The sequence below is a fragment of the Bicyclus anynana genome, chromosome 2 (genome assembly GCF_947172395.1).
Source record: "Bicyclus anynana chromosome 2, ilBicAnyn1.1, whole genome shotgun sequence".
Lineage (NCBI taxonomy): Eukaryota > Metazoa > Arthropoda > Insecta > Lepidoptera > Nymphalidae > Bicyclus > Bicyclus anynana.
This window is the reverse complement of record NC_069084.1, coordinates 7,934,863-7,956,744: the sequence shown is the minus strand read 5'-3', so window position 1 is coordinate 7,956,744 and position 21,882 is coordinate 7,934,863. Positions and strand designations below refer to the sequence as shown.

General features: G+C 36.7%; 3 protein-coding genes across 5 annotated transcripts in view; 1 reads left to right on the top strand and 2 right to left on the bottom strand.

Moving 5' to 3' along the window:
• The window catches only part of LOC112054810 (protein MTSS 2), a 173,065-nt gene that overhangs the window by 68,958 nt on the left and 82,225 nt on the right, over nucleotides 1-21,882 (top strand). The gene's annotated exons all lie outside the window — the stretch shown is intronic.
• LOC112052552 (phenoloxidase-activating enzyme) lies at nucleotides 506-9,420 on the bottom strand. Its single transcript, XM_052888861.1, has 6 exons — nucleotides 9,286-9,420; nucleotides 7,807-7,967; nucleotides 4,316-4,580; nucleotides 2,373-2,517; nucleotides 1,608-1,807; nucleotides 506-1,075 (listed from the first exon to the last, which is right to left on the bottom strand). The coding sequence occupies exons 1-6, from the start codon at nucleotides 9,353-9,355 to the stop codon at nucleotides 660-662; spliced, it is 1,257 nt and encodes a 418-aa protein (XP_052744821.1). The 5' UTR covers nucleotides 9,356-9,420; the 3' UTR covers nucleotides 506-659.
• LOC112054816 (phenoloxidase-activating enzyme) lies at nucleotides 9,286-21,493 on the bottom strand. Its single transcript, XM_024094719.2, has 6 exons — nucleotides 20,995-21,493; nucleotides 17,525-17,685; nucleotides 15,746-15,998; nucleotides 14,249-14,393; nucleotides 13,094-13,302; nucleotides 9,286-12,681 (listed from the first exon to the last, which is right to left on the bottom strand). Exons 1-6 carry the CDS (start codon nucleotides 21,062-21,064, stop codon nucleotides 12,278-12,280), a joined length of 1,242 nt encoding a protein of 413 aa, XP_023950487.2. The 5' UTR covers nucleotides 21,065-21,493; the 3' UTR covers nucleotides 9,286-12,277.

Sequence of the window (21,882 nt, the reverse complement as noted above, 5' to 3'; positions counted from 1 at the left end):
ATAAGACCGCCATTTGTACATTAGTTTCTAAGTGTTATTATAAGTTATTGATTATTTTTGTTTTTAATGTACAATAAAGTATATTTCTTCTTTCTTCTTCTTCTACCTAAGCTACAGACCTTCAGTTTTATCTAATTACATTTCGATTAGATCAGTTAAACTGCAATGTGCGGTTCTTAGTTTTGCCTACACACGGTCATTTTGTCTTTGTCATAAAACTCTTCGGTTAAAAGTGGTCTGTAGTCCACATTAGGCGTGGAACTGAGGTATCCAATACATGGGTTGTGTGTACCAACGTCGCTGATTTTTTAACACCTGCTATTGAGAATATATTTAAAGGATACACAATAAATATTTTTATTAGTGTTCACTGACCGATTCAGACCTTACGATCCACAGCCCAACAAACTAACTTAAACACAGGTTTAAGCTTAAAGCGTAAGTGAACAATAAACAAGCCTTTAAATTTAATTTTTAGGTAAGTAGGTACAATTAATATCATAAGTAATGAGTCAAGCTTATATTAAATTTAGGAAGTAAGCATATATTTTAGTAATGCATTTTACTTCTAAAGAGTTTTCAAAGGGGTCCTTAAATACAATAAACTTTGGTCATAGATTACGAACTAAATTAATACTTAAACTAAATTCTAATATTGATTATCCATTACGTTGATTGTTAAATTTGATTCTCATAGTTTCTTTTATCCATGTCATGTATTGGTTCACATTGGTATGTGTAGCCGGCATCCCGTCTCCACAAGTTCTGGACCCGTAACTAATGACACCAACGACGTAAAATCTCTCGTTGTATTCGTACATCAGAGGTCCCCCAGAGTCGCCTCTGCATGAATCTTTTCCTGCGATACCGCCGGCACAGATCTGCGTGTTAATAATGTCTGGTTCTTGCACTTTTTCGCATTTGTCCCAAGATACGTATGGCACGGATAGCTCTAGCTTCACTTCAGATTCCGATGCGTTTGCCGTACCACCCCAACCGGCAATGGTAAATTTGGTCAACGCGTCGAAGTCCGGCAAAAAGTTCCTTTCCGGTAGGCAGATTGCCTTGATGAAATCTGAAAATGAAAATTTGTACTTTGAACTGCCTCGTTGGTCAAATGCCAATTTGTCTTCGGATAGTAAGATTCTGGGTCGTGCTTAGGAAATATGGTCATTTCTTTAACCTAAATATTTCAGTAAAAGTTTTCAGTCGACTTTGGGAATATTGTTGGTATTACACTCCAATAAAGCATCGGACTCGCTCATTATCATAGAGATCTGCAGGGTTATTATGTAACTCGGTGTACTATTCATACAATCAGTCACTACATCGTTTTTTATCCTATGTGATGTTAGGCCTATGTCCAGCTGTAGACGTCCATCGGCTGTTAATTAAGTTGTAAAATTTTATTCAAATACCTGTATGATATTTATTTAATTAAATATGGGCAATTCTTGACATTAAAAAAAAACTGAATAAAAATTCCTTGACTGAGTAGATACAGAAGTAGGAAGCAGAAGACAGGTGGAAGGGCAACTTTATTTCATAATGAAATTTAAGTGTGCAAAGACGGGCAGTTCGCTAGTTTTAGCACATTCAGTACTCACCTTTTGTAATAACAACATTTTCTATAAGTTCTACAAGACCGATGTCGTGTATCTTACGGTTACGGTTAAATTTTGGATGAGGATACATATTCTTAACTTCTACGATTTGAACGGTAACATTGTCGTATCCACCGCCATCTGATTTCACGGAGTCGGTTGGAAAAGATGATGTATTGAATTCTGCTAGACGAACAAGTAACCTGAAACAGTTATAGAAAATGTGGTAAGCCAAATTAAGCGCTCCTTCGACGCTGCGACGTTGCAACGAGAGGCAAAGCACTAATAGGGCATCGCTCTTAGGCCCAAGCTCCTTTTACCAAGAGCCCAAGAGGTCAGTGCGATGTCAAGCGCGAATCTATACTTCTATACTATACTAATATCGTAAACAGATAAAATTTGTGGTATTGTATTGTAATCTCCCCTCCCGAATGGCCCTCTAAGCCGAGTTCAGAGTCTCATAGAAGACGCCCTTAGAGAGTCGTTCCGCCCTATATCTTTATTTCAGCCTCGGGTCTCATCAGGCGATGCTTCTGCGATCGCCCAAACCCCCCGGTGACGCCATAATGGTCCCACATGGAGCCATCGGCACTTACTCAACACGAAAAAATGGGGTAATCTTTGGATTCACTGAACCTATTATACAAAATTCTTTTACCATTATAAAGCCACGTTATTTGTGAGTGTCATAGGATATATTTTATCTAGATATTCTCACGGGAACGGGAACGTCGGCTAGTTTAAAATAAAAAGAAATGGATTACTAACGGCGGTCCATTGAGACCATTGAGACAATGCGCTGCGGTCAATACGAATCTGTGGCTGATGAGACTGCCTCCACAAGCGAGAAAATTTCCAGCATACTCCAAAAGAGCCAACCATGGATACTGATCAATTGCGACCTCCTCTCCACCTGTAAATATTATTGCAACTTAATAAATTTATACAAATAAATAAAATTGTGTCTAACCAATAACCGTTATATTTTAGTATGTTTGCCGCATTGCAAGGTCTGTTGACAACCACAGAACAGACAACGTTAAAAGCTAACGCTTTTAGCAATAGAAGTAGCAAGGGGACGTGGCCCGCGTACACCCGGGTGTGCGGAACAACGCAAGCATGTCCGCGCATGTACTAGCAGTCTTGTTTTGTTTTGTGACATAATGAATAAATAGTATTCAACTCTAAAGTAAGGGTCACCCTTATAGGGATATTTAATTTTTCACTAAATATTAAACCATTTAGGCCACGCCCCTGCGTACGCTGGGTTCAATACAAAGAATTGGCACTTTATAGATCTAGTTACCCCATATATCTGTGTTGACAACTATATTTGTTTCTATTATATTTTATATATTAAAAGAAAAAGCTAAAAATATATCATCATCAGCCGATGAACGTCTGGCCAAAGGCGTCTTGTAAATGCAGCCGTTGACGATCAAGTAAGCACACGCCTGCAGCGCTAACGGCTTGACGTCTGATAAAACTGATCGTATGTTAGTCGCGATCGGCATGATGTCATCGCACATCGCAACCAACACACGATCAGTTTTATCTGCTGTCAAGCCGATAGCGCTGCAGGCATGTGGACTTATCTGATGGTGAGTGGCTAGCATAAATATTTCCAAACATGTAAGAAGAAGAAGAAAGAAACCACTTTATTAATATAATAAGTATTGCCACACATTACAGTATTTGAATTATAAATCCAAAAATTTAGAATTCAATAAAATAAATTAGCCTGTGATGTATGGCATAATCTAGAAAAAGGTCTCAACTCAGCATTTTCTTTAACCCGATTGATGTCAATAAAAAATATAATTTGCTCTAACAATACCTTGTCCTTCCGACACCATCATCATCTCATGTCAATGGTACCAAACTTACTATTGCATTGTCACCGAAAATGCTCAAGTACTCTTGTTCCATATATACATACATACATTACTAACAGAGCGAATTACGAGTAAACTTGTAAAATACACCTTAGCAGATTACTGTCTTGTGAACTGTTGACTGAACGGTAATTGTACCGGTGGTCGTTTCGGTCAACAATCATGTGGGCAGCAAGCTATACGATATATATGTTAGCCTCAATAGCTCAACGGTCTCATCACCGAGACGGGGTGGTTCGATCCCCGCCCGCTGGACTATTGTCCTACCCACTCCTAATACAATCTTTCCCGACTAGTTGGAGGGGTATGGGACTATTGGTCCTAGAAAATATTAAAATATTTTCTTTCGCTTATTAGTTTTCTGTATACGTTTGTATTTTTGAAGTCGGTAGTATTTTTAAATTGTTTTTGATATAAATAGCACAGATATTTTTTAACAATATAAATCATTTCGTCCAAAACATTTCTGATTTTAATAACATTAAAAACATGACTTTAAAAAAAATCATCATAATCGAAGCTGTTTCTGAGGAGTTCCTGAAAACCCTTACTTTATGTATTATTTTACTCCACTAATTACTTAAATATTAATAACTATGTTTTCCTTCTTCTGACAAATAACCGTAAAGCTAAATGCGTTTCATGAGGTCTACCGAGATAAAAGTATCTTGTGTGAATTCTATTTATTGCTAAATATAATTCAAATGCATCCAAATGTTTTTCCTTTTCCGTGTTCGAGTAACAGACTCACAAGTACATAAGTTACAATATACGCATATAATATATGTTTCAACTTCGCAATGCGCAGTTACTTACCGATAATTTTGTTCGAACTTGACGTATCGATTCCACAGAATTTATTCACTTCATTCATCTCTTCTGGGGCCATCCGATTACCGAATGTCTCTGTCGCGGGCCTCGATAATAAAACTGGTTCTGGAGGTTTTGTTTGCGGTATGATTTCCGTAGACACTGGACTGTTAGTTATTGGTATCACCGGTAGTAGCACTGTCGGTGAATGCGGATATACTATGGGTCTCGGATCGAACTTGTTCCACATGGACTCTGAAGGGCAGCATACCTGGAACGTAATAATTCAACATGAAAAAATTTTGAAAATCACTAATAAAATTTATCTGTCTGATATGTTTAATCAAGCAATTTTTAGGTATATTTCAATACTAGTTGACCCGTTAAACTTCGTACCCCCAGTGCGATTAATAATCTTTTAGTCGCCACCCACCCCAACCAACTAGTGGTCGAGGCTTACAACTACATACACACACCCCCGATACCAACGCCGATTGTAGATCTAGACGCCTAAACGTTGATAACGACCCTGACGATGACATGACGAACGACAATGCTTCCCAGGCAACACAAACACAAGCTGAACATTGTCTTCGCCGGCGAAGACGTGGTCCCCGATATCTGACGTCACTCGGACGTGGGCTTTCTACTCACGATCCGGGCGCGTCCGGTCTGATACACTCAGGTCAAAACACCTTTCCCGAATGGCCCTCTAAGCCGAGGTCCGAGTATCAGAGGAGACGTCTGTAAACGGTCGTTCCGCCTATCCACTCTGTTTTTGCCCAAACCCCCTGGTGACACCGCTGAGTTCCCATTAAGGAGCCTAAGGCACTTAGACAATCAGAAAAAAGGGTGCTCAGATGAAATTAAAAAGGTTTTAGCGTTTTCTTTAAAAGATAGATAATATTATATGCCATAGCGGATTTTTTGTAGATCAATAAAAAAGTATAATAGTCCACGACTCTATGAAGGTCCCAGGTGGCTCGACTTTTTCCGAACTTCGAACTGTTAATTATCGCCAGTGTAATTTACAAAAATTATGTACTAAAATTTTCATGAATCAGCTATTAATATAGATTAATTACTTAAAACCAATAACAATTCTTATAAGTTTTTTTAATATTGCAATTTGTAATTATTTTAAAATTAATTTACAGGCTTGAATAAGACCTCACTGTTGGAAAACACGTTTATTTTTCCCAAGATTATTAGGGGTTTCCCTCCGCTTATTGCATTATGAGCTGTTCAAGACGTTAGTAAAAGCAGATCCATACAAAATGTATCAGAAAATTATTGTTTGAATTTTTTTTTATTATGTATCGGACGCATCGTATTAAACGGATTTTTTATTTTACGATAAATTCGTGCGTTGCGTACGATGCAGATCAGTGGACGCACTTGTACGACCATCTATAGTATATACCAAGAATACTACGCTCCGATTCGTCCGCAATCTGATTCTTACGATGCAGATATATGGACGCCTACCATTATGCTAGCCACAAACGGTCAATTATTCTCACGTTTCTGTAGCACCCACGACTATAATTGATCGTGTGTTGGTCACTGCGTACATGACTTGTACTGCCGTTTGCTTTTTAGAAACATGAGAGTAATTGACCGTCAATGGCGACCTTTAGTCTTTAGTAGGTACTCGGAATTCGAGGCAAAACATATTATACAGACTATAATACAAACATACTAAAAAAAAAATATGACCGATCAAATGTAATTATCATATCATAACTATCATACATAATTATATCTATTTGTTACTTGGTGAATAACCATATAGGAAAGGAGTTGTTCCAATTTTGTATGGTACCTTGGCTAGGTATATGTAGGTACAGTAATTCTATATAGTTATAGTTTCTAAACTTGTCATTCTACAAAATTGTCTGTGGCATAAAGTATTTATTCCAAGGTTACGCAATTATAATTTTCTACAAGTTATTTGCTTTGAAACAATTGAAAAATATAATTTAACCGTATTTCGGTAATTTGTCCAAGTTTTTGATATAAGAAAGAAATGAAATGAAACAATCCCTTTGGCATGGATTTGCGAGTATGTGTATGACGAGAGGATTTCTACGAAAGAGGATTTCTCCTGGTAAGGTAAGAAAGGGTGAAAGTATGTAGCTGTTGTAAATAAATAATTCGATTCGGCATATTTCGAGAAATGATTTCAGTACTGGTATTCGGGTTTTAATGTCAGTACAAAATGGAAATTCGCAACAATGTGATGACGTCAACCGCTTTCGTATATATTTTTACTGTGCTTTAGCGTTTTCTAGGTTTTCTGATACGTCATGATAGCTATTTTGTGCGGTTTTGTAGAGAGAAAACTATTTCAGACGTTAGATATGTGGCACAGTTATCATTTCTTCAAAACATTATATGTATTAAAATAAAATTGTCTGTGTGTGATCTCAAAATGTCTGTTTTCCCAATACCAAAACACAAACAAGTTTTTTTTACCTTTTGTCTGTCTGTTCATCTTTAGCACGGCTGAATGGGTTTTCACACTGGTAGTGGCGTTATTAATGCTGCTTGACTTAAATAAGTGTTGTGGTAACTGATAGTACTTCTCCAGACGACGCGACGTGTTAAAGATCTCTACTACTCACAGAACAAAGAGAGCACTTATGCTGTTAATACTACTACTGCATATATATATTTCTGTGCTGAATATTAGTTATGAGACGAACGTCTCCGAGTTGTGCATAGAGTCCTGTATGTGTAACCAATGGACGTAGGGTTAAGGAATTCCTTGACAATCGATTAACACTCCCCTTCGCCGCTCGTGCTGTTCTTCCAGCCAAGCCAAAGGAGAATGGCGAGGTTGCATGTATGTAGCGTTCATAATGGAAACCCATTAATAGTAGTTAATCGTGATTAAACTAAGAAAAAAGTAAATGGAAACCAATCTTGAAAAGCAGGGAGAGAAAAGATATACCTTAAAATTAGAAGGTACCCTATCTATGCATACAAATAAATGTGAATTTCATACTGAAAAACACCGCCGCTGACATACAACTGCGTGATTGCTTTATAAATACGACAAGGCGTTTCGGTCTCAGGTAACAAGTAGAACAATTTACTATGTTAAGTATAGAAGTGATCTTGATTCCCGTTCTGTAAAATCTTAATATTTTTCATACAAGTATCTTATAAAATAATAGTTTTAATTAATACTATCTATGAGAGTACGACACTTCCTAAGTGTGACTCCCACTTTCGCCATCCTCCTTTGGTAAGATCTTACTAGAGCAACTTTGGATACCTGTTGTAATATAGATCTTGCTGCAGTTCTAGAGCGGCCAAGGTCTTTAAGCAAGTTATAGAGATTTTGCTGGTAGTCCTCTCGTACCTGCTTCTACGGCGTACACGTACAGACTAACCATTTAGCCACTTTTAGTTAGTTCATTTGTTAGGTCATAATATTTATTTACATTTGGTGTGAAAAGTTTTTGATTTCTTTGTACTCAGTTACTCACTTTAAGTTTTCGTGGTCCGTTTCCACCGCAGTAGGATTGTTGGAAGTACATATTTTCATGCGGTGTTTTGTATTTGACGTTGGAAAGTTCCATCAACGGTTGACATTTTGAGATATTGATGCAGGTACCGGCGTCTCCGTTTGGCACTTTGCATGGTTTTTCTGTCGAAAAGAGAGTTAATTTTTTTAATAACTTGACATTTCAATAAATGAATACAATATATACATTTAGTAGTATATGTAATGTAAGTGAATCAATAACAACAAGTACTTATTTTGAATTTATGTACCTACAATAAGGAAAACTGGGTATTTCAATAACAATAATTAAATGATTAGCCTTTAAGAAATGTTTCGTGCGTTCTTAGTTTGTTTGTTCGACGTAAACATGGTGTTGATAGACAAATAATATTATTTTAATTATAGGTTTCACCGCAAAATTTATATTTTATTCTATCGGTTAATGGGATATATGTGTAATATGGTTTTATGCATCAAAATATTTAGGTATTTGGTAAGTCTTTTTTTCAAATTTATCATTATAAGCTTATTTAGGTCAGACTTTATGGTGGGTTATTGAACCTGCCTGGTGACCTCATAGGATACTTAATACGGGTTTAGTGGAGCTAGGATGGTAATGCTTTGTTGATCAGTACAATAGGGATGACTATCAGATGTTAATAATAGTGTACGGACCGGAATCCTTGTCTTAACGCATGTACTGCGTCGACAGAACCATAACTGTCGTACTCTGAATTACTTACTTAATATGAGAAGTCAAATAAATCCATAGGCATATTATGAGAATTCATGTGCTCCAGGCAAGCATCATCAAGGCATATGCTCTTATTTAAGGCAAGCTAGTAGGTAGCTAGTTATTGCGTTTTTATCCGACTGCAAGTAGGGTTATGTTTTGTCTGTGATGGTTATAGAAGGTAGAAGTTTTCTAGGATCCAAAAGTTAAACGTCCAAGTTTAAAGCGTATTTTAAATAGTTTTATTTAGCTTCCCTGTTCGATGGGTCAAATTTAGTCATTGGAATGTTACCAACCAAGATTAATCTGATATAATTGGTTCACACCTTTTGTGATGACAGTACAATATATTTAATAATATATTTAACCTTAGAGTCTTAAACTAAAATTTTATACATAGTTTCCCCACCAAGTTTCCATCCTTTCACCTTTAAATAAGTTTAAGCTTATGTCACTCCTCACGAGTATAGTTATAGTATCCAAAAGTAATAAATATTAACAATCGGACTATTAGTTTAAATGAATAAACATACATACAAACAAACTCTTCCGCTTTATAATATTCGAATAGATATAGCGACTTCTTGTTGGAAGTTGTACAAAGATTCGTTTGACTATGAAATCATCAAACTATAATTTCATAACATTACCACTTACAACTTAATAACAATAAACTTGTAATATTTTTTCTCAATATGTAATCGAATAAAATCATAAATCACTTACGTGCGTCAATGATATCCAGTAAATATAGAATATACACTGCAAGAGCACATAATTTAACAGCGATCTCCATATTCTGTGACGGCGCCGAGCAAGGAAAAATAAACCTGTCTTGTTGCTTTGCTCGGCCACGCGCGACTAACTGGCTCTGAGTCTGACTCTGAGGTCCGAGCCTCGCTGCCAATTAGGATACACGGCCAGCGTGTCTCAGGCACGATTGTATACTATATAGCGTGTAGATGTAGAATTTGCGTTAGTGTTCTTTGTGTATACCGAAAAACCTTTACAAAGCGTCGATGTGAAATGAAAACGTTTTTACGTGCATTGGGTACTTTTGAGATTGTAAAGAGCACTGAACTCTCATGGCGTTACGCGCAGTAGGCTAATTCACTAACTTTTGCTTTATGTTAGATATATGTAATTGAGATTCTATGTAACAAATGTCATGCGGTGCGTACTGACAACCCTTTGTGGATATCAAACAGTGGGTAGATGACATTTCTTAGTCGATTTGATGTTTATTTTAATAGGTTGTTAATAAAGATCAAATTAGTGAATAGGCCAACAGATCGATACATATTATACACTAGCAGACGCCCGCGACTTCGCCCGCGTGGAATTTAGTTTTTCACAAATCCCTCGGGGTCCATGAATTATTCCAGGATTAAAAGTAATGTGTTAATCCAGAGTAAAATCTATTTCCATTCCAAACTTCAGCCAAATCGGTGCAGTAGTTGCGGCGTTAAAGAGTAACAAAAATCCATACAAAATTTTCGCGTTTATAATATTAGTAGGATTATGTAGACATGATGTAAACAACAAACATCGGAGATGGAGTCAATTCACTTACAGTATTTTTAATAGCTCTATGGTCAAGAGAGATCGAAGATTGCCAGTATGAATAAAGCCATAATTGTGAAGCTCAACACATATGCCTCAGATCCACTTTTCCGCATAGTACCTACTCGTACGTATCGGACACATCGTATCAAACGGATTTTTAATTTTACGGTAGGTAAGTACATAAAATGCGTTTGATGCGATCCGTATGATTCTGACCAGTGGACACACTTGTATGACTTTCCATACAAAGAATACTAAAATCTTAAATGATTATGAAACACGGCTAAAACTCACGTGATATTACGTCGGAGTATGCCCGACTAGTTTCGAACCCATACGGGGCCCTTAGTCATGAGCTGGTTCTTGCATCGCGGCACGATCCAAACTAAAATCTATTACTGCGCATCGCACGAAGCATGCTGTGATTCGTTAATTGATGTATTAATACTATGTAAAACAATTACGGTATACAGAACCACACTTGATCATGGTCACAACAAATCAAGATTTGTATATTATTGTAGATATTCCATTAATTACGAATAGGTTTTTACTATCACACTAGTATGTATTGTGTAATAAATTCTTATTTGTGAAAATTATGCACAAATATGCAAACTTCTTGTTTACATCACTACATACACACACATACATAAGTGTGCGTGTGTTGTTGTTTGTAACTGGCTTAGAGTTCTAAACTTTTTGAGCCTGATTTTATTCTCTTAGATCATATTCGAACCTCGGAAACGGCTCTAATTAGTTTCAGGGGTGCTACTCGTAAATCGATCTAACTAGGTTTCATTTTTAGAAAACGGATTTTCAAAAAAGAACACCGAGCAAATCCGCGCTCGCTTATCTATACTACAGCCTTTTTTGATGAGTACTGTTTACTAACAAAGAAATTAGAAAAGAAGGCTTTAGTATAGGTACTTTTATTAAAGGTTGAATTTAGACCAATCGGCGACCATTAGTAACATTTAAGTAATTATTCTTCTTCTCTCGGACATTACTTTCGTGAAGATCTCTTTCCGCTGGTGACTATACTATGTATTTTTAAAATTCACTAAACCTTAGGAAACTGCGTCGAAAGGAGTAAATTTTCTCGAAATCGGTTCATATGTTTGGCCCGGGTGGTCAACTGATGTACCAACTTTTATTTTCTTCGGAATGATATGAAAAATCATCAATCGCAAAATAGTCTCGCTCTTTATTATAGCATCACTAATAATAATTGTAGAATGTCATCAAACAATAATTAGTCTGCTCTGAAGTTGCATGCTGCTAAACTGCCCAAGTACTAGCCCCGCTGAGGTGTGTACACTGCGCGACCACAAGTCTCGTGTTCAGAGCGGAATTTGGCTTAAGATTTATACTAAGTCATCATTAAGAGTCGATGGACGTCCACTGCTGGACACGGCTCCCTCCAACCCTCCAACTTCCTTAATTTCTCGATCCACCTAGTGGCGGGTCAACGAACACTGCGCTTTCCGGTGCCTGGTTGACATCACCTTGATTCTAACTCAACGTCCATCCGATATATACTAAGTACCAACCCAATATTTGTAACGCGAAATAATTACTAGTTATAGTTAAAAAATATTTAATAACAATTAAATGCTTAACAGTAGTTGAGGCGTGAAAGAGTAACAAGCATTCATATCATCAAAATCATCAATTTTGCAAATCTCGGGAAACCATGGATTTTTTCGGTATAAAAAGTTTCAAATTTCAGCTAAATCGCTTCAGTAGTAGCGGCGTTATGGAGTAACAAACATCCAAACAAACTTTCGCGTTTATAATATTAGTAGGAAGTAGTATTTCTTTTGTCGGCGAAGTGGATAACGAAACACATTTTTAATATTGAATTTGATGTCCATTTGACTTCTAAATGGACGACCGGTCGCCCATCGTATACGTAAAAAAATATAAAGTAAACTAAGGGCAATAGGCGAGCACAGTATCATGCTCCGCGCGATAGAGGAATATAAAGATTTTTTAAATGGCTCTCAACGGTAGATTAAAACCGCATTCCTTGACTGTCGGTTTCTTCAACGCAGACGGGCTTTTCGATAAAATACTCGCGGGCAGCGAATGGTTAATTACAATTTACTTTGGTCAAAGATTACGAACTAATATTATCTATTAATAATTATTATCCACTACGGTGATCGTTCAATTTGATTCCCATAGTTTTTTTTATCCATGTCATGTATTCGTACACGTTGGTATGTACAGCTGGCTCCCCTTCTGTTCCACATTTTCTGTGCCCATAGCTGATGACTCCGACGACGTAAAATTTCTTGTCATACTCATACATCAGAGGTCCGCCAGAGTCGCCTGGACAAGAGTCCTGGCCTTTAATACCGCCGGCACAGATTTGCGTGTCTGGATTCTTTCTGCATCTGTCCCAAGGTACATAAGGTATGGATAGCTCTTGCTTCACTTCAGAATGTTCTGCGTTTGCTGTACCACCCCAACCGGCAATGGTAAAATTGGTCAACGCGTCGAAGTCCGGCAAAAAGTTCCTTTCCGGTAGGCAGATTGCTTTTATGAAGTCTGAAAATGAACATTTGTATTATTAACTGCCTCGTTGGACTAAAATGGTTAGAATATGCTACGAAAAACGGGTTTATTTTTCATCAAGAAATAATCCTGTGAAAATTCTCCATTGTACTAGAAAAACGTTCTTTAAAGCTATTTATATATTTTAATTTCAATTTTTTCATTAAGAAAAGCCGTGTAGAAAATCCTTGACTGAGCGTTGGAGAGAAAAAACTAGAACTTTATTTGATGTTATAAAACTTGTAGACGCTCACGACTTCGCTTGCGTTCAGTGTTTTTCAGTTCAGTTAAGCCTTGAATAGTAAGTAACAGAGAGACAGATTTACTTTCGCATTTATATTATTATAGTATGTATTTAAACTTGCAAAGTCATCAGATCGTTAGTTTTAGCATATTCGGTACTCACCTTCATTTTGTATTGTAATAACAACATTTTCCATCAATTCCAGAAGGCCGATATCGTTTATCTTTTGGGAACGGCTAAATTGTGGATGAGGATATGTTTTCTTAATTCGTACCATTTGAACAGTAATATTTTCGATTCCACCGCCGTCATAATACACGTAGTCAGTTGGATAAGATGTAATATTAAATTCCGCAAGACGGGCAAATATCCTGAAACGGTTATGAAAATGTTACTTTACTCACTCATTGATGGCGCAGTGGTATGCTCGGTGGATTTACAAGGTGAAGGTTCTGGGTTCGATCCCCATTTGGGCCGATTGAGGTTTTCTTAATTAGTTCAAGTTTGGCTGGTGGCAGGCTTCGGCCGTGTTAATTACCACCCTACCGGCAAAGACGTAACGCTATGCGATTTAGCGTTCCTGTGCGATGTCGTGTAGAAATTGAAAGGGGTGGGGATTATCATCCTCCTCTTAATAAGCTAGCCCGCTCCCATCTAAGATGGTAAGTGATGATGCACATCACTTACCATCAGTTGAGATTGTAGTCAAGGACTAACTTGTAAAGAATAAAAAAAGATTTTTTATTAAATGGTAGCGAGATGGACTGGACGGAACACGGGAGTAAAAGGGATTTATACAAATTCAAAAGTGAATAACACGATGCTTCATAGGTATAGTTGGTAGATCAGGCGCTGTAAGGAGTTGAGTGTGGATAATATGAGGACCACAGAGGCTCAACCAAAATCTCTAAAATCCGTAGGTATAATGTTTTAACATATTGTACTCTTGAGGGACTAATAAGCTCTTAGCAGGATTGTTTCAATACGAAACTGAACCCAGTTTTGAACTCAGAAAAGCATGCAGATTGTGATTTTAGTTCATTCTTTTTTATACCCCACCGTCGTGACCACGATCCATGCAACTGGGTCGAAATATCGACATTAAAAATCTCGTCTTTTTATCGTGGTATGTACCCGTTTAAATAACATTCATAAATAAAGTAAACTCCGCTATTTCTGTTTACATTTATACCATTAGGTTTCTTGGTACGTATTTTTAATTTCACCCTACTTAGGCCGAACGGTACCACCTTTTCGTGCCTACAGCCGGCGTTTTTCGATTTAAACTTTATCACGTTAAAAAAATGTATTACTAACGGCGATCCATATTGGCTAATAATGCAATGCGCTGCGGTCAATACGAATCTGCTGCTGATGAGACTGCCTCCACAAGCGAGTTCGTTTCCAGCATACTCCAAAAGAGCCATCCATGGATACTGATCAATACCGGTCTCCTGCCCACCTAAAATATCGTTACAGCGATATATATTCATACAAAACTGGTATCTCGAAATTTTTATTTCCTGGCCACTCAGTTAGCTACCAGAATCAAGAATTTTCGTAAATAAAAATTGATCGTCTCATCGAGATGACTCATGAAAAATTAGCTTGTAGTAATCAGGTGTACAAAATGTTTTCCCCTGACTAAAAGGTAACAAACATAAAAAAATACGCGTAAATATAAACATTAAAATAGAGAACCTCCTCCTTTTTTTGAAGTTGGTTAATAATTGAAACAATCTTTATGACGTTTCCGAACATCGTGCTTTAAGCTGCGTTACAAGATTTTAGGTCAGTAAAAAGCTTGCAAAATACACATTGGGAGGTTATGGTCTTGTGAAATGTTGACTGAACGGTATTTGTACCGGTGGTGTTTTCGGTCGATAGTCTTGTGGCAACAAGCGTAATTTTTATTATTATTTTTAGGGTTCTGTACCTTAAAAGGAATAATCGGAACCTTTATAAGATCACTTTGTTGTCCGTCTGTCTGTCTAAAACCTTTATTTACAGAATACCTGACGGTACCTATCCAGTTGAAATTAAAACGGTATACTCATGTCTTACGGTCCCATTAAGTTATGCAAACTTCCAAGTTTATGTAAAAAAAAGATATGGCCGTTTATTCAACAAAAAAACTATTTTTTATTTTTATTATTGTTTTTTCGAGAAAATTTAATTTATATTAATAGAAAATGGACTTTAATTGAGTTCATATACATTAAACTTTAGTTAGTACTTAACTTGTTCGTTGCAAAGCAACAGTGCTATAATAACTAACTAAAGTATTGTTTAAGTATATTTATATATAAAAAAAAAAGTTTACTCTGTGTAACCGTTATGAAAGTCCATTTTCTTATAATACAAACACTTTATATATGAGAATATGGGGACACGCCGCCTTCTATTGCCAAAGCGTTAAGTCAGCCATTGACGGTCAATTATTCTCACGTTTCTGCAACACAAACGGCAGCGAAGACGTTTCATAAGTCGAGCTGTCATGCACGCAGCGACCAATACACGATCAGATATAGTCGTGGGTGCTGCAGAAACGTGAGAATATATATTTTTTTTAAAACAATATTTGCCATATCTTTTATAATATGACCAATATTCCCATTCCCCTCCAACTAGTCGGGAAATACTGTGCTAGGAGTGGGTCCGACAATAGACCAACGAGGCGGGGATCGAACCACCACCCCTCGGTGATGAGTCCGACCGCTCTTACCGTTGAGCTATTGTGGCTATAATCGTCAATGGCGTGCATTAGCTTTAGCGTTCTGTGGTTTAAACTTCTCGATGCATATAGTCACCTACCGATAACTTTGTTTGAAGCTGTTGTTTGTTTTCCGCAGTTTTTACTCAGATCATCCAGCTTTTCTGGAGCCATCCGTGGACCGTGTGTCCCTGACACTGGTACTGGCGCCACCACAGGTCTTTGAGGGATCACTTGCGTAATCACTGGGCTTTTAGTTATTGGCATTGCCGATGGCACTGCTGTCGGTGAATGCGGATATATTATCGGTCTCGGAACGAAGGTGTCCCATGTGGACTTTGAAGGGCAGCATACCTACAACATAATATTTCAACATAGAGTGTTATGAAAATTACTACTTCCTACTAATATTATAAACGCGAAAGTTTGTATGGATGTTTGGATGTTACTCTTTAACGTCGCTACTACTGAAGCGATTTGGCTAAAATTTGGAATGTAAATAGATTTTACTCTGGATTAACACATAGGCTACTTTTTATCCCGAAAAAATCCATGTTTTCCCGAGATTTGCGAAAACTGATGATTTTAATGATATGAATGTTTGTTGTTGTTATTTTAATTTAATAATTAAAATTAACAGCAATTATTTGTTAATACATTATTATTGTTTTATTTTAAATATTGTTCTTTTTTAATTACTAAGTTCTCACAGTAGGAAAACACGATTTTTTCCCCAAGTTTATTCGGGGTTTCCCTTAGCTCAGTGAAGTATGACCTGTTTATTACGTTATTAAGAATGCAAGTTAGATGTGTTATGACAAAATATTTTGTTATAATCAAGTATTATATGTATACTTAATCTATCTATACTAAATTATTAAGAGGTAAAGTTTGTGAAGTTGTAAGAGGTATTGAAATTTGTGTTTCGTCTGTTTGTTCAGCCTAATCTTTGGAATGGCTGGACCGATTTGAATGGGGCTTTCAATGAAATATTTTATATTTTATTTATTTAATATTATTATTTTAATTAATATTTAGCAGCATATAGAGTACTTTTTATCCTGGAAAATCCATAGTTTCCACGGGGTTTGTGAAAAACTAAATTTCACGCGGATGAAGTCGCGGGCGTTGCTATTTCCTGAATATCTGTCTAGCTCGATGACGTCATGTCTTTGTATATATATGAGTAACTAGATCATAATCTATCTATATTAAATGTATGCAGACTAATAGGTATGGATTTTGTAGTCGCCCTGGGTTTTTTATAATACGTAGTCATCATCATAATTAGCAACCCAAATATGGCTTTATTCGGTTCACTGCTGGTGCTGAGCACGAGTCTCCTATCAGAATAAATAAGAGTTAGGCTAATAGTCAAGCACGCTGGCCCAATGCGGACTTGGTAACGTGGATAATTATTAGAATTAGCTTTAATGAGTGCTAACCCCCGATAGGAGATGGCACTATCAGAAGAAGAAGAGTTAAAAAAGAATTAAAATTCATAAAAAAGAAATGGACCGCTTCTTTGAACGTGACGTCAAAGACCCTGACTACTACTTGATGAACATTTTTCTCGTAATTTTTGACGTGACAACGTCTTATAATTCGGTGAAGCCGGCCGATCCGAAAAAAGATGACGTCATACGTCGTTCCCTCGCTCTAGGGTTGCCAACTTTTTTTACAAGAAATAAAGTATATTCTGGTCTATGAAGATTATTAAACAGTATTTTAGAAAAACGAACATTTTTTGTTGAAAAATGCAGTATTTTCTCACATTTAACAATCGTCAGTAAACCGTAAAAAGTACTTTACAGACGACCGATTTTTTCTTTTTGCTGAATGTGTGTTATTTGAAAAAGTTTTGGTTCATTGTTACTCACTTTAAGTTTTCGTGGTTCGTTGCCGCCGCAGTAGGATTGATGGAAGTACATATTTTCATGCGGTGTTTTGTATTTGACGTTGGAAAGTTCCATCAACGGTTGACATTTTGAGATATTGATGCAGATACCGGCGTCTCCGTTTGGCACTTTGCATGGTTTTTCTATCGAAAAGTGAATTAATTTTTTCAATAACTTAGAAAAAATATTTAATTTTATATTATTTAAGCTAGCGTTAGACTTGCCTACCAACCCGCATTGCAGTGGTGGTGGGTCCAAGATCTATATCCTCTCTTCTATATTAAACGCAAGCTTTTAGGAAAGTCTTATTACAGTATTAATGAGTATATAAATGATAAAAAAGCTTTGTGTTAAACTGTAATAGAAGACTGTGTGCTTAGTTTTAAATAAATTTGTAAAATGGTGGTAAACAAAAAAATTAACTTTGGCTGAGTTTGTTGTGGGCTCTTCTCGGACCAAGGCGCGTTTGGAATCCTCGTAACTTTAATTTTAAGTTTTCGACTATTATTACCACCATACCATACATTAACGTAAATGCGAATTTCTAAGGAATTGAAACAGCGCTACTGCAGTGGCACTACTGCACAACTGTTTCAATTCCATAAAAATTCGCGTTTACGTTAACGCGATAGTAACATTATGAAAATATTGAAAACTCACACTGAACTAACGTCGGTATAGCGCAAAAACGCGTTGTTAAACTATTTATTTAGAGTGACGCAGGAAAAGGCCTATCTATACTAATATTATAAAGCTGAAGAATTTGTTTGTTTGTTTGTTTGTTTGTTTGATTGAACGCGCTAATCTCAGGAACTACTGATCCGATTTGAAAAATTATTTCAGTGTTAGATAGCCCATTTATCGAGGAAGGCTATAGGCTATTTTTTCCCCGTATTTCTACAGGAACTGGAACCACGCGGCGTCTACTAGTAAAGAATAAAAATTCAATTACAGTAACATTTAGTCTTATAAATAATTTCAATCAACAACAAAAAATATTTTGAATTTACCCCCAATAAGGTAAAATAGGTGTTTTAGTGATAATAATTAAATTATAAGTCTAATGTTTCTTGCGTTTGTTTTTCGTTTGTTTGACGTATTTTGTGTGCGTGTTTGACGTAAGCGCCGTGTTGGTAGACGAGAATTATCATTTTAATTACATAATTATACTCGTACATATGTTTACCGCAAAATTGTTATTTCAATCAATCGTTTACATACACAGCATACAGCACACAGCGCCTGCAACCCACTAGATGTCCTCAGTCCACCTAGAGGCTGGTCGACCAATACTGCGCTTTCCGGTGCAGGGTCGCCATGCACTTCGAACTATGTGCCCTGCCCATTGCCACATCAGCTTCGCGACTCGGTGAGATATATCAGTGACTTTGGTTCTTCTGCGGATCTCCTCATTTCTGATTCGATCTCGCAGATAAACTCCAAGCTCGCTCCATTGCCTACTGAGTGACTTTGAGCCTTCTTATGAGAGCCACAGTTAGCGACCATGTCTCGGATCCGTAAGTCATCACTGGCAACACGCACTGTTCGAAAACTTTCGTCTTCAGGCACTGAGAAATTTTGGATGTAAAGATATCGCGGAGTTTCCCAAACGCTGCCCAACCGAGCTGGATTCGACTTCTATCATAAGTATAGCCAATTATGGAGTTTGGACTGTGATGGTTTTGGAAGATCCAAAAACCTTAAGTGATCGTCCAAGTATAAAACGTATTTTAAAGGGTTTTAATTACTTGTCCTGTTTGGTAGGTCAAATTTAGTATTTAATTGAAATTTTACCATCTTCTGATGTCAGATTGATCTAATATTTGGTACATACCTTGACAAATTAATGAATTTATCCTTCAAATTTATTGGAAAATAGTTTTATTACAAAGTTTCTCCACCGATTCCTCGTCCCCCCCATATACTACTACAATTCGATTCTCATGAGTCTTGTCCCTGTTCTCGTTATCATATACAAAAATAATTATTATAATATTACTAGTAGTTCAAATCAAATCAAATCAAAAATCATTTATTTCAAGTAGGCTCAGTTTTCAAGCACTTTTGACACGTCAGTTGACTATTTGTAAAGATTCTACCACCGGTTCGGAAGGCAGGTTCTGCTGAGAAGATACCGGCAAGAAACTCAACAGTTGCTCTTTTGAAAAAGTCATACAGTATTATAATTTACAATTAATAACAATTACTGTTTACATTTCTTATAGTTTTACTTTCTGTGTGAAGGTGGAAGCTGATCCAACGGCCTCCAAGCATCTTTATCATTAAGGAACTCATCAATGTTGTAGTACCCTCGACTAAGTAAATGTTTTTTAACACATTGCTTAAAGCTATGCATTGGCAGATCCATCACAGTCTTGGGGATCTTATTATAGAAGAGTACACCCAAACCTACAAAAGAGTTTTTACTCTTTGGAGACGATATGCAGAAATAACTAACTTATGCCCGTGTCTAGTAAGACGTGGGTTTGAATCTCCTTTTCGTTTGTACAAATTAATATTTTTCCTTACATATACTATACTGTTATATATATATTGACAGGCTACTGTTAGTATACCTATTTCTTTAAACTTTTGACGAAGGGACTCGCGTGATTTTAATTGATATATTGCTCGAATTGCTCTTTTTTGAAGTACAAATATAGATTGTATATCGGCAGCCTTGCCCCACAATAAAATACCGTAAGACATTACGCTGTGAAAGTACGCAAAATAAACAAGCCTAGCTGTATCAACATCAGTAAACTGTCTTATTTTTCTCACGGCAAATGCCGCTGAGCTAAGTTAACCAGACAGTTTTTCTATATGAGCACCCCACTGAAGTTTACAATCCAAGGTCACTCCCAGGAAAACTGTGGAACTCTCCATTTCCAGTGTTTCACCATCGATCACTATAGACTTATCTAATTTTTTAACATTTGGCAATGAAAACTCAATACATTTAGTTTTCTTGGCATTCAAAAGTAGATTATTTGCAGTGAACCAATGCGACACATGCGATATGGCACGGTTTACGTCGTCAGAGTTATCTTTATTTCTGTCGGACTTAAAAATTAAGGATGTGTCATCAGCAAACAGTACAATCTCACATATGCCGCTGACATGGTATGGTAAATCGTTTATGTACACTAAAAATAGAAAAGGACCCAGAATTGAACCCTGTGGGACGCCCATTATGGTAGTGGAACCGTGCGACTTTATATCATTTATGCATACCTTTTGTGTTCTATCACTGAGATAAGAGGTTTACAAACAAACTCTTCTGCTTTATAATATTCGAATACATTTAGCGATTTCTTGTTGAAAGTTATGCATAGATTCGTTTGACTATGAACTCTTCAGAAGTAATTTTTCACAACATTACTGAAATTTAATAAAATTAAATTGGTTTTTTTTTCTTAATTTGTAATAGAATAAAATATTAAATCACTTACGTGCGTCAATGATTTCCATTAAATATAAAATGTACACTGCAATAGTACACAATTTAAGTGCGATCTCCATATTCTGTAACGGCGCGGAGCAAGAAAGAAGAAAAAGAAGGTAGAAATAATAAATTACTGACAATCCTACACTAGTGACAACATATCTGTTTGTAACCTAAAAAAGTGGGGATGTACAATTAAATTAATGCATGGAAAAATTATCCCGTCTCGTTGATTTGCTCGGTCACTCGCGAGGAATGGTGAAGCTACACTGTGGCTACACTCGTCCTGTTAATAGTCAGGTTGCATTTTCAGGCCGAAATCGGGGGTTTTCACGAATCCAAATACTACGAGAAGGAAGTAATTCACACAAGGATATGCAATAGTATAAGGATAAATTAGTATTTTTAGACCAATTAATATCCGAATATTAATTAGTCTAATATATATATATAAGGATAAATTATTGCATATCCTAGTTGTTTAAACAATACTTTTTGTGTATTTGATCACTCAACAGTAAGTTATGCAAAAGAAGCTATGTTTAAAGTAATGAATTTTATTTAATGACTAGCGGACACGGTCAAGCTTCGCTTTGACTTACGTACAATTCTTCCCTATCCCTACCCCTACCCTACCTCTACCCTACCCCTACCATACCCTACCCTACCCTACTTGAGGAGTTCCCTTAACTGTTCTTCGTCTTCATCACCAAACTCCTAATGCTATCACAACGCATCTGTACTACAACCTTTCTTGATGAATACTATTTCATCATTATCAACCCATATTCGGCTCACTGCTGAGCTCGAGTCTCCTCTCAGAATGAGATGGGTTAGGCCAATAGTCCACCACACAGGCCTAATGTGGCAGACTTCACAGACTCATAGTACAAAA